We start from the raw sequence: 13501 nt of genomic DNA, 5'->3' as shown, positions 1-13501 counted from the left end.
CTCAAAAACAAAAAAAGGAGGAGGGAAATAAATGGAGAGGAGCCTTTAACGGGCCAGTCCGCAATGTTAAAGCAGCTGGAGCAGTGATAATTTGAAACTATTCTATTATGGCATAGTAAAGAAAGTGTTCTATGGCTATGCATGTCAAACCTTATGTGCTTCCATGTATTTCACTGTGCATTTTAGAACTGCACACTGCATCAAAGAGAACCCTTCTGCTCTAAGTACTATTTACATTGAAGGCAATTCAATCAGATTCAAGGTTCCAGTTTTTTCATAAAAGCTCAGATGAAACCTACAGAGGAGCTATGCAGACACAAGACTCCCAACTATTGTTATAGGAGCAGTAGGTGTCAGGTTCACAACTTCCCTTCCTTTCTGCATGTAGATTCCCCAAGACACTCCTCCACCATGGTTAAGGGTTATGTTGCCAATACTGTTAACCACAGTCATGCTACCCAGAGTATGAAACCAAAGTTGATGCCAGTTAAAACTCCTGGCTAAAAACAATTTTTGGTTAATTGTAATCCTGAAGCTGACACAACTCTCAACTACACTGAAGCCTGGCATGGAAAGGGAGGGAGGGAGAGAGAGAATTAGGTGGGAAAGGAAAGGGGAAAGCAGTAGAGGAGGGGTCCTTGAATAGCAGCCAAGCTCTCATGCCTAACTCCTGCTCTAAGAGCTGCATTTTTGCCACAAGTCTGGCAGACTTAATGTGTTGCTCAAGGGCACATCTAGGCCACAACCGCACTCAGTGAGCTGGGACTAAAAAGACCAATCTGTTCCAACAAGCTTAGAAAACCTTAGCCCCAGAGGTGATCCTCAGTTTGAGCAACTTTTCTCCCAGCAGAGGATCTTGCATGGTTAAGTACCTGCTATCTCACTCTGTCTCCTGCACCCCATGCTGCTTTTGGCACTTGACTTCCTGCCTGCCATGGACTACACCACTCACTTCTGGTCTTCCAAGCTTCAGCAGCTTTTTTTAAGAACTTGACTCTAAGTTCATTTGCCCTAAGGCAAATGAACATGGTATGAAGGGGTGGGGTGGGTTAACAACTGCTGGCCATTCCTAAACTTCAGTGTGCTGATCCATTCTTCAGCATAGAGCAGTGGTTCTCAAACTTTGAGGGAGCTTTAATCCCTCAGTAAATCTTTTCGGGGGAGAGGCCATGGCAGGGAAGCAATTCCCAGGATCTTGTGCCTAAGGGGGGCGAAGAGGAGTGCTTTCACATACTTTAGCATTGGTAGAGCTTCTGGTGGCTGCAGGAGGTGTGGGGAGCCCAGGGCACCCTTCACAGAGCTTCCCAAGGCTTGGAATCTTGGAATGGAGCGATTGCAAAGTGTCTCCTGCAAACAGGAAGTGCTATGCAATTGCTTCATTTCAAGACCCCAAGCCTTGGGGAGCCCTGTGGAGGGTTGAGCTGGGCTCCCCACACCTCCTGCAGCCTCCAGAAGCCCTCCAAACGCTAATGTAAGTGAAAACACCCCACCCCCCTTAGGGATGCAATCCTGGGAATAGCTTCCCTGCCTCTCCTCTTCCTCCACCCTTAAAGGAACAGGGAAAGCATTACATGAACTGTTGGGTCACGACCCACCAGTTTGAGAACCACTGACATAGCGCACAAGCTGCTTATACCAGTTCTCTCCACACAATCTGTTCCATGTTACAATTCAAGGAACGTATCAGGCAGAGAATGCCACCTATGAATGTATAGCAGACATTCAAGAATTTGTGAATATGGGAAGAAAAAGGACACTTTCCCTGTAACAGTAAAAACTAAAATTGTCTTGTAACATTTAATGTAATGCTCACAATACCTGCTCTTCTTCCAAAAGTATTAAGCCAACGACTGCAATGTTAATATTACCTCCAATTGTTCCATCCCTGAACAAAGCAGAAACCTTAAAAAAAAAAAAGAATACAAAAAATCAAACTGACAGGATTGATTAAGATAACACCATCCTATACAACACCATCATCTGCAATGCAGGAGAATTACAAAGCAGCAGTTCCTTGATTTCATACAAGAGCCACACTGAACCTCGGGTTCACTGAAAGATGCTTGAAAATATTATTTTATCCTTAAATGTTTTAAAATTATTTTTAGTTCTTCAAGAAACCCTGCTTATTCACCTGACCAGGTAGGCTCTGGTCCATGAACAATATGCTTGTTAGTCATTAAGGTGCCACAAGACTTTGTTTTTGCTTAATTTAATGCAGATACATTAAAATACAATCCAGTACAATCCAGCCAAAATCCCTGTGATTTCATTGGGAAGCTAAGGAAACTAAAGCTTCGCTGCTTCCTTTTATGCCTATCCTCTCCAAAGCAGCATAAAAACTGCATAGTACATGATCAAGAGTTTCTAGGATGTTATGGTAGCATTTTCCTTTTTAGCATCTGCCACTTCTTTACTTGCGCCCCCTTTGCAATAGTGTCTGCACTCTGGGTGGCCAATGGCCATAAGAAATTTCTTGATCACGTCCTCTGGAATGCAAAGGAAGTGGCGCAGACAATGACCTTCCAATCTGCCTCTATGTGTCTCCTTCAAAATTTCAGGCAGTGGCTTCTTCTCCATAATATTTACATTTCTTAACCTAATGGAGGCACCCCTGGAATTTAGGTACCTCAGGTCCAAATCCTAACCAACTTTCTAGCACTGGCATAGTTTGTGCAAATGGGATGAGTGCTGCATCCTGCAGTTGGGGGACATGCATGGAGGCTCCTCAAAGTAAGGAAATGTTTGTTCCCTTTTCTCAGAGCTGCATTGCCCTTATGTTGATGCTGGAAAGTGGGTTAGGATTGCACCCTCAGGCAGTTGCCTAGTTTGCTCCTATGGTTTGGCTGACCCTGAACATGTTTCAGGCATTCACTGAACTTAAAGGGCCTTAATGTGCTTAACTTTGGTCAGATCACATTCATTCTAATCAAGTATAAAGCCAGCAATCAAATAAGCCTCCTCCACCAGAATGCATTTGCTAAGTATGTTGCTTCAGTGAGCATTTCGGAATTATGGGGTACAAAACAATGTGCAACATGAGGGTCCATTAATTTTTACTTCCATTTTGCCCAGATTTTATCGCTCAGTTCTGGGGGGGAAATTAAACATTAACTAACCCAGACATGCTATAAAGTAAGAACAACCACACAGGTGTTGCTGTTTACAACCAGTTTACTTGTTTAAGTTTTTTAAACATTCACATCTATTTCATTATTTCTTACTACGCTCCTCGCCAATGACCTCAGGGCAGCACACAATTTTCTGCTTCCACCCTCGTTCAATCCTCACAACAATCTTGTCAAGGTAGATTAGGCTAGGAGTGACTTGCCCAAGCTCTTCCAGTGAGTTCCCTGGCTGAGGAGGAATTCAAACTCAGGCCTCTTCAGCACAAGCCTATCATGCCGTAATGATTCTATTTATTGATATAGTATCCCCCCAAGGACATGGCACTTTACAGACAGTGAAAGAGGAGTCAAGAGAGAAAGGGGAGGGAAGTGTTTGCAAGGAAACATTGGGAAATAACATAATATTTTTCATTTATGTAGGTGGGCAGCCTAATCCTATCCTGGCCACCAGTGCTGCGGTATAGCGGCACTAAAACATCTGTCACTGTATCCTGCAGGGCCAGTGAGGCAGCCAGATGTCTTCACAGGGTAAAGGAACATTGATTCTCTTAACTTGTGTCAGGACCAGGCAGCCCTGTGAGTCTACCCAGATCTGCACCAGCTCAATTGCTGGTGCAGATCTGAGCAGCCCGTGTATGACTTTCAGGCATGAGAGGGGGGATAGGATTCAGCAGCAGCCTTTGCTGCTATCCCTGCCCCCTCCCTGTCCTGAACTGCCCCCCAGACTGCCTTCCCCCCACCCAGTTTCACAACCTCCTCATCTTCCCTCCACCCGCCCTCCGCCTCACCACTCTGCAGTCTAGTCACTGCTGCAGGCTCCCAGCGGCCATCTGAGTGGTGCAGAGGCCAAGTAGTACTGACCTCTCTGCTGGCAGCTTCCCTCTCCTGGCTGCCGCAAAGCACCGTACAGCACTTTTGCAATGACCGTTGCCTGGGCAGCGTGTGCAAGAGCAGCGCTGCCCAAGCATAGGATTGGGCCCTTTGTTACAGTGGTAAGGTGATTGAGCAAAGGCTGCTTGGAAATGGTGGGTTTTTGTGGAGAGATTTACAGAAAATAAGAGGTGGCATCATGGAGACAATGTGTGAGGCAGTTGCAGATGTGGGGAACAAGGGAGAAAGGGCAGAGTCATTTGAGGGAACAGGACATCTTTGGGCTGAGGGTAGCGGAGCTAGGCAAGAGAAGGTTGCAGGCCGGGAAGTGCTGCAATATGTAAATAATTATTATATCCAATTCACATCTTTAAGTGGTGATTAGAAGCGTCCCTCACCTAAATAGAATGGGTTTGAGTTTGGCCTTAAGATAAGAAATGTTAACTTACACAGAAGCCAAATCCTATCCAATTTTCCAGTGCTGGTGTAGACGTGCCAACAAGGCATGTGTTGCATCCTGCAGTAGGGGGACAGTCATGGAAGCCTCCTCCAGGTAAGGGAAAATTTGTTCCCTTTCCTCAGGGCTGCACTGCAGTTGCACCGGCACTGGAAAGCTGGATAGGATTGGGCCCACACTCTTTCTTGTAAGACAAGACTTGGTCAGAGGACATTCTGCTGCCAGGATTTTGGCCTCCCTGGTTATATCTCAGTGTCTGGGTTCAAAGGAGAAACATTTAAATCACACAACTGGTCTCAAGAAAAAGGAACATCATACCATGTTCAGTATAGTGAGGACATAAGTAGTAATATTGTCGTGTCCGTGGTTCTGCATCATCTTTTTGTCAACCACCACTAAAGTCTCAACGTTCAACTCTTTGTTCTTGTGGGGCTTCAGAAGAGAGCGCTTGTTGCGCAACTGGTATTGGTATTCATCAGGTAAGATATAGGTGTCTCCACCAGGAGGTTGAGGCATATCTGCAAGAAGTAAGGTAAGAGATCTCCAAGTAAAACCAAAGCTGTGTGTTTGGTGGAGCAAGACCCCATCAAAGAGCTATGTATGTGTGCAAGATCACAGCAAGCACCCATAAAAGCAACTCCTGTAGAGTGGGGAGGAGCCAAAGCTCTCAGTAGAAGATTACACACTTTGCATGCAGATAGTCTCAGGTTCAGTCCCTGGTAACTTCCGTTAAAAGAGTCTTGGGGCCCAATCCTATCCAATTTTCCAGTGCTGGTGTAGTTGTGCCAGTGGGGTGTGCGCTGTTTCCTGTGCTGGAGGGGCAGTCACTGGGACCTTCTCAAGGTATGGGAACATGTGTTCCCTTACCATGAGGTTGCGTTGTGGCTACACCGGAGTTGGAAAGTTGGATAGGATTGGGCCCTTAAATGGCAGAGCTAAGAAAGATTTCTCTGCCTGAGACAGTGGACAGCTACCACGAGTCAGCATATACAATACTGGTTTTGATGGAATAGAGGTCTGACCTAGTGTATGCGTAAATGCTCATCTATTACCAAAGAGTGATCACAACTGTGGAGAAACTTGGTCAATGCCTAGTTGAAGTGCAGAGGCTGGCCGTGACACCCTCGTAGCCATGCCCCACAAAGGCTATACAACAACAACAAAATAAACGCTATATTTCTCCTGCAACTTACTCCAACTTTGAAACTGATTATACTTCATTTAAAGATTTAACTCATTCCATCTTAAACTCTTGGAATGAGCTGCACTAGTTTTAAAACAAATGTATAAAAATTGAAAAATTGTTTTTTAAGAAATATTGCAGATAAATTTTAAAAAGGTATATCAGCATGCCAGGCTCTGCATGTTGACTCAGAAGTATATTTAGCCCCAAGCCACTAAAAGACCTACTGACATTAAAGGGACAGAGACCAAAAAAGATCTCTTACAGATCCTAGTGAAGAAGTCTTTTTGCACAGATATTATCAAAGAATCCAATCGTGCAAATAAGTGGTTTTTGATGGTGAACAATAAAGTTGATTAACAGCCTTTGATGGCCAGCACATACTGCAAGCCACTGGAATTTTCAATGAACTCACACCTGCCCTAGGGGGGTCTGGAGAAGTGGTTTTTTTGATCTGAGGAACTGCATACTTAAATTGGGTAAGTTAAAAAAAAAGATTAGAGCTGGCTGGAAAAGGTTGCTAAGAAGCTTCTGGCTAACAGAAATAGCTTAAGGGATCTACAGGGTGCTGGACTGATTCTGCTATGGGTTTATTACTGCATGCATGCTTCACATCTGCAACAATCTGTAAATAAGGAAGTCACTACCAAATACATCGTTTTCCAGTTCTTTCTCCTCACAAATAAATTCATCCTGTAAAACCTCATCAACTAAACTTCCAACCACTACCAAAATGAGGAGTGAGAAACATACAAGGCTCTAAACCCCAAACAATACCTAAATAACAGTACATGAGTAGATGTAGATATGAATATGCAACAGTACATATGAGTTTATGAGGAAGATTTTCCTATAGCAGCAGCTTTTTGATTAAGACTGCAGTTCCATGCACACTTACCAGGGAGAAGGTCCCTGTAAGCTCAATGGGACGTACTTCTGAGTAGACACACATAGAATAGGGTTGTGACTGGATTAATGTTTCTGGGCATACATGCAAATTGATATGTGTACATATATTTTTCTTTTATTTTTTGCCAAGTAACCTCCCTAGTATGAGGCAGATCAGTGGATGGGAGGATGAGAATTTGGGAGCTGGATGGGTGGGAAAGAGGGGAAAAAGTCATTCTTCTTTGGCTTGGCTTAAAATCCAAGGCAAAGCACAGTCTGGGGTTTGTAATGCTTCCTTTGTATTTGAGGTAAGTATTACCAGCCCTAAGAGACTCATATTTCCAAATCCAGAAATGCAAATATTAGTGACATCTTCAAGCAAGTACAATTCCAGAGTGTGGCTATTCCTCTTTTTCAGTAAGTCTGTCTACACCCTCAGTTTCATGGCTACTCCAGCACATCAGTACTGTAGTTCTTAACTTTTTCCTACTCCACATTGACCCTTGTTTTCCATCCAGTGCTTTGTGCATGTTTTGAACAGAACATCACTGGTCATTCCCATGTGATTTCCCAGATGCAGATATTACTAGATGGAAACATGGAAAAACAGAAATCACACCACTCCAGTAACATCAGAATGAGCCCAGAATGAGCTCAAAGTAGGTGGGAACTCTTTGTGGGAGTAGGTTATGTGCACACCACAAAGTTAAAACACCACCTGCATGCGCGCGCGCGCACGCACACACACACACACACACACACACACACACACACACACACACACACACACTGGTGTACACTCTTATAGCACCACTAACATTGCTGAACTGCAAAAAGTTGTATCCTAAATTGGGGAATCGAGTCTTGTGAGGCTGCAAAATTACCAGGAGACATGCAATATTACAAAAACATTAAAAACAAAAAACTGAGTTGCAACAAGTGGTACAATCCGAAGTTAAAACACTTTTAAACCCATTGATTTAAATAGGAGACATTTAGGCACCATCTCAATGCTCCAGTTAAAAATCAATGGGACTTTAAAATGCTTCTTTGGTTGGATTGTTACTAGGATCATGGCTGGCCCCCATGCATAAAGCAAGTGATATGGCTCTTGCTGAGTGGCAGGTTCAGGTAAACAAACTCGGAGTGCCCAAGTTTGCTTCCGTCTCCCTTCAGCCTGCCATGGACAAAGCCATTTTGATTTAATCAAATCAGGCTCCTGGAGTGTCCCACACTTTGTTTAAAGGGACCCTACAGAGAAGGAGCAAGATAAGGAAAGAGGGTGTTGGGTTGCCACCTTCTGGGCAGTTTTTTCAAAGGGGTACATGCAGCAGCAGCAAAATCTGTACTTGATTTCAAGCAATGCGTGGACTCAGGCTGGGCCTATCTAGTACATGCAAGCAGAGATTGGTGCTGGGGTGCATGCAGCCCCGGCACTCTTTGCAAGGCTCCCTCAGCATGTGCGGGGCAGAGGCGGGAAAATCCTGGGAGCCCATTGGCTCCCAGGTGATTGGTGGGCATGGTGTGGCTGTTGCTGGGGCTGTTTCAGGTGCCCAGCCTCAGTCCATGCTTGGATCTTCAAACCCACCTATCCTCCCGATGTACGGTCTGAGATTAGCTGGCTGCTGTTTTACAGGTTTGGGTCAGATTTTTTTTGCTGTTAGCCTGATTGGCCTTTGGTTGGCAGTTTTTTTTGCCTACCCCAGACTGGCATTTGGGCTGAGCTGAGCAGAAAATGTTAGTTTATGCGGTTGTCCTGGGTCAGGCAGGTGGCGTGCTGGCAGGATAGCCAGGAATGGGGTTGGCATGCATGCTGAGGTTAGTAAAGTCAAGGGGTGAGCCAAGACTGCTCTGACAACACTTGTCCAGGTTGTTGAGGCTGGCTGGCAAGCCCCTTGGCTGGTTTGAGCAAAGGCCAACTCAAGGTTTTGCCTGTGTGGGTCGGAGCTGGCCAGCTGCCTCGACCCTTTGGGGTTGGCCGTGATAAGATAACCCAGTCTCCGATTGGGTGACACTTTGAGTCAGTATGTCACGTCCATGGGGTCTGGGGGAGGTAGACGGCCAGGCCGTTTCCCCCAAAATGACTAGTAGCCAGCACGCTTGTGGGGGTTCCCTCTTAGCTAGGTTTTCCCCACTGCAGGTTATTGTTGTTTAATTTTAATAATGTTATCAATCCATGCCTCTGTCTCGTGCACTCATTGGGGGATGCCTGTGTAATGGCAAATATGCGGATATGCACAAAATCAAAGTTCATTTTCTTAAAAGGTGGTGGAGGAGAGGGAGAAGGCAAAGGCTGGGGTGAAGTACATTGTGCAATGTTTATGTGAATGACCATGCATACACTAAGGGACCATGGTAAGTTAGGGTCTAACCCTATCCAACCTTCTAGCACCAGTGATGCAGTAATGCAACCTCAAGGTATGGGAACAACTGATTTTTCCTCCACCAAAGGATGCAGTGCATGCTCCATTGGCATGGCTGCACCAGCACTGGAAAATTGGATCGAATTGGGGCCTTAGGGCCCAATCTTATTCAACTTTCCAGCACTGGTGCAAGCATAATGCAGGCCTGAGGCAAGGGAACAAATGTTCCCATACCTTAAGGATGCCTCCCCACCACAAGATGCAGTGCATGACCCACTCACATGGTTGCACCAGCGCTGGAAAATTGGATAGGATTGGGCCCTTAGTCCCTAGCTTTCCAGGCACTAACTTTAAGAAAAAAAATTCTGGAAATGAAGTACTAATTGGTCCGGGGTATGGCAATTGACTATAGGCATATCAGGGGTATTGATAACTGATATGAAAATTGAGAGGAGCAGAATTCTTTCTTGCACATCACTATAAGATCAACTTCATTTCCTAGTTATTATCTGTGAAGATGGTCCAATATTGGAAATCAGCACCAATCTGCAAATTAACAGTCTTAACAGCTACACAAATAAGTGTAAGTAATAGGGAAAATATACTATGTCCTTACATACATTTCTTGCGCCTTCCACAAAAATGCTGTTTTTGCTGCCGCTCAGAATGGCGATGGGGCTGGGTTTCTTGGAAAACATGACTGTGACCATCCACTGCTCTTTGCCTCTCATTCACAGTTACCTCATTATCTATGGACATCTGAGGCTCAGTAGATCTCTTATACAGGATGTGGGAGAGGTGCCCATGAGGAGAAGAGAAGTTGTGTTTCAGTGCAATATTTGGAGGTAGTTGTTTTAGCAAGTAATCAGCTTCCTGCGTCCTTATCAAGCCAAACTGAAAAGACAAAACACAGTTAAAAATAAGGCCAGTGGCTTCAAATTTCCCTCCTTTTAACTCTCTTCTCATAACAAACTCCCATACACAGTTCCAGTGACACAGCTGTTTTTGAAAAACAGAGGTCTGGTGCAGATATAACTCTAATAAGCCCCTGTAAATTGTGATTTGCGAATCAGAAGCTGGCCTAGAGGAAACATGATTCCTCATCTCTTCTCCTTAGTAAATTCCCTCTCGCTTCCCTTCCCTTATCAGTTTAACCATAGTTTAATGTTTCATTATACACTGATCAAGTATCTGCTTCTTCACTGATGGTAACCATAGTTAACACTAACCAGGTTTTACATGTCAATCAACATTTTAAACCAATGTTAGAAATGGGTTTCCCTGGTTAAACAAAAGTATGCTCATTGCAGATGTAATATTACCCAATCTCCTGGGCATGGTTAGAAGAGCTAGAAAGCCCAGGGGCTCATGCACTCCTCCCTCTTATGCAGGCACCATAATTCCTTTTTAGTTTCAAAACTAATTATTTAACCATAAAATGCATCACCATTTTATAGCAGGCACTAAACTATAGTTTGGAATGTGTTTGCGGAGCAGTCTGGCACTACTTCTAGTTAAGCTAAATTGCCAGTACAGATACACAAGCCATACCTAGCTCTGAGAGGAAAGGTAAATGCCACATGGGAGGGACGAGCATTTTAGCAGAATTTCCTACCAACAGTTAGAAGAGCGGGCAGCATTACATGGAGTTCTGGTTAGCATCACTACAGATGAAATGCTTAAGTGTGATTAGAGATCATGATGGGAAGCAGTACAGAGAGGGGGAGAAGAAAGGATGAGAGCACTCCTAATTTGCAAACCATAGTTTGCAGGGGGGTCAGGATTAGGTTCACATTGGACTGAGCTGTTGTAATTTTGCTTTTTAAAGTCAAGAACTTAACTGTGAAAGATCAAATAAAGAGAAGTGTATGTTACAGAAGCAGAGAAAAAGAAGTGCAATTTTGAGCAGTTCATATAAACATAGCTCACTACAGGAAAGGCAACTTTAACACAGCAGCTTGCTGGAAAGCATCTATTTTCCCTTTTTGATTAGGCTGGGAAGAAGACCAACTGGGAGTCTGGGCACAAGATTCAAAACTCAAACCACAACTTTTGGATTCGTTTTTCTCTCCAAATGCTTGTCATCCATGGCAGCCAATGAGAGTTCTTTAAGAATAACAACTTCCAGTAACTGTACTGCAGCCCAATCTGCCCAGCGTGTGGGGCTGCAGCTGTGCTGAAAATGGCTGCTGCTGCATCCAGGGCACCCCAGTCAGCTGCTGCCGCCTCCTTGGGAGAAGGGGACTTTTATCCCCTTCCTCCAGGTAAACCGAGCAGCCCTGCAATGGGGCTACTCAATTCTACAATGACTCAAGGGTCGACACAGAATTCAGAGGCTCCATATCAGGTGGACGGCCCAACACAGAGACTTAGATCCAGTGAAGTGAAGCTCCACCGGTTCCACCTCCCTCCCCTGGCACGCCTCCTCTCCACGTCCCCACATACCTCTCTGCTGCCCTGATGCTCCACACGACTGCCAAGCGGTGGAGCTCCGGTGCTCCACCAGCACTAGCCCAGTGCCAGCCAGCACTGGGCTAGCACCAGCACCCCACTGGTGCTAGGGCCCACAAATGTGTCTTATGGCACATTTGTGACAGAGCGTGCTGGCAGTGAACCAGCATGCACTGAATAGGATTAGGCCCTTAGTCTGTTGCAGCAAACACAACAGAGTCTTGTATCCAGGGCTATGGAAAAGGTGGAGTTACCAGGGAAAATTTCCCTGAGACTCAACATTAAATGGGGCTCTAGGAGTGCCACCAGGCCTTCAGTGGTATCCATTGGTGGACTTATCCTATGGAAACTGAGTGGGAACAACCTGAGCTGTTCAAATGCCTCAAGGCATGCTCTGGTTGCTGAGGTAACTGGGATGCTTCATCGGGGAGTAGGGAAGACAGAGGAAGATCAGGCATGCAGGTGCCAAAGGGCCCCTGTTAAACATTTTTCCAAGGGCCCCACCTAACCTCAGTGCAGCCCTACATGTAGTATCTTAAAGATTACTAGATTTAGGGCCCAATCCTATCCAACTTTCCAGCACTGATGCCACTGTGTCAACGGGGTGTGCGCTGGGGTGTGCAGCGCAGTCACGGAGGCCTCCTCAAGGTAAGGGAATAGTTGTTTCCTTACTTAGGGGCTGCACTGTGGCTGCATTGGCATTGGATAGGATTGGGCCCTTAGTCTCTCTCAGACTCAGCATCAGGAAATGCCACGAAACAAAGAAAATGCTGGCTGGTGCCCTGAGGAAGAGCCCGATCAGGCCTGCACAACTCGTGATTCACCACATTAAAAAAAAAAGCAAGTAGCATGGCCTCCTAGGTATGTGACAGTCCCTTCCCTGTATTTGTAGCAGGGGAATGTGTTCACCTTGTAAGTTATCAAACAAATACAATACATACTTAATCTGGCACTTCCCTATTCTGCAGTCCCTAGTATGTATTATCAAACCCTGATGGACAGTTACACATGGCTGATGGGCTGCATGCATTTGGCTTGATATGAAACACTTTGCACGGGCTGGAGTTATATGCATGCTAACACAAGCCAAGCAATAGTTGAGCAAAAAATAATAGGAGACTGTCATGAAAAGAGAAGATTCTCTTGAAATACCAAACTGAAATGGAACAAGGACAACGAAATGTTACCAGAGTAGGGGTCTGCTGCCAAAAATGTCCTTAACATCTGGTAGAGCTTATTTGATGTCACTATGTTGAAAGCTTCCTTTGCTCTCACTCTATATCAGGGGTATACAAAGTTTTTGGCAGGAGGGCCACATCATCTCTCTGACACTGTGTTGGGGGCCAGGGAAAAAAGAATTAATTTACATTTAAAATTTGAATAAATTTACATAAATGAATATATTCGAGATGGAACAAAATGGCTAATATTATAATGCCGTTGTACAAATCGATGGTAAGGCCACACCTGGAGTATTGTGTCCAGTTCTGGTCGCCGCATCTCAAAAAAGACATAGTGGAAATGGAAAAGGTGCAAAAAAGAGCGACTAAGATGATTACTGGGCTGGGGCACCTTCCTTATGAGGAAAGGCTACGGCGTTTGAGCCTCTTCAGCCTAGAAAAGAGACACCTGAGGGGGGACATGATTGAGACATACAAAATTATGCAGGGGATGGACAGAGTGGATAGAGATAAGAGAGGATAGAGATTCTGGTCACGATAAGGAAACCGGATTTCTTGACGTGCTAAATGACTGTGGCTTAGATCAGCTAGTCACGGAGCCCACCAGAGGACAGGTGACTCTGGATTTAATACTGTGCGGTACGCAGGACCTGGTTAGAGATGTAAACGTTACTGAGCCATTGGGAAACAGTGATCATGCTGCGATCTGTTTTGACGTGCACGTTGGGGGAAGAATACCAGGCAAATCTCTAACAAAAACCCTTGACTTCCGACGGGCGGACTTCCCTCAAATGAGGAGGCTGGTTAGAAGGAGGTTTGAAGGGAGGGTAAAAACAGTCCAATCTTTCCAGAGTGCATGGAGGCTGCTTAAAACAACAGTAATAGAGGCCCAGCAGAGGTGTATACCGCAAAGAAAGAAGGGTTCCACTAAATCCAGGAGGGTGCCCGCATGGCTAACCAGCCAAGTTAGAGATGCTGTG

At 45.1% G+C, this 13501-nt stretch overlaps 1 protein-coding gene across 1 annotated transcript in view; it reads right to left on the bottom strand.

Annotated features, from left to right (window-relative positions):
- ADAMTS16 (ADAM metallopeptidase with thrombospondin type 1 motif 16) overlaps positions 1–13501 on the bottom strand; it is a 74593-nt gene that overhangs the window by 49072 nt on the left and 12020 nt on the right. The window contains exons 4-6 of the mRNA XM_066624477.1: positions 9510–9783; positions 4774–4973; positions 1819–1902 (exon numbers count right to left, since the gene is read on the bottom strand). Coding sequence (XP_066480574.1) covers positions 1819–1902; positions 4774–4973; positions 9510–9783 — 558 coding nt within the window. The remainder of the gene's footprint in view (positions 1–1818; positions 1903–4773; positions 4974–9509; positions 9784–13501) is intronic.

This window comes from Tiliqua scincoides, chromosome 4 (genome assembly GCF_035046505.1).
Source record: "Tiliqua scincoides isolate rTilSci1 chromosome 4, rTilSci1.hap2, whole genome shotgun sequence".
Lineage (NCBI taxonomy): Eukaryota > Metazoa > Chordata > Lepidosauria > Squamata > Scincidae > Tiliqua > Tiliqua scincoides.
The sequence above is the reverse complement of the archived record's forward strand: the minus strand, read 5'-3'. Positions and strand labels throughout refer to the sequence as shown.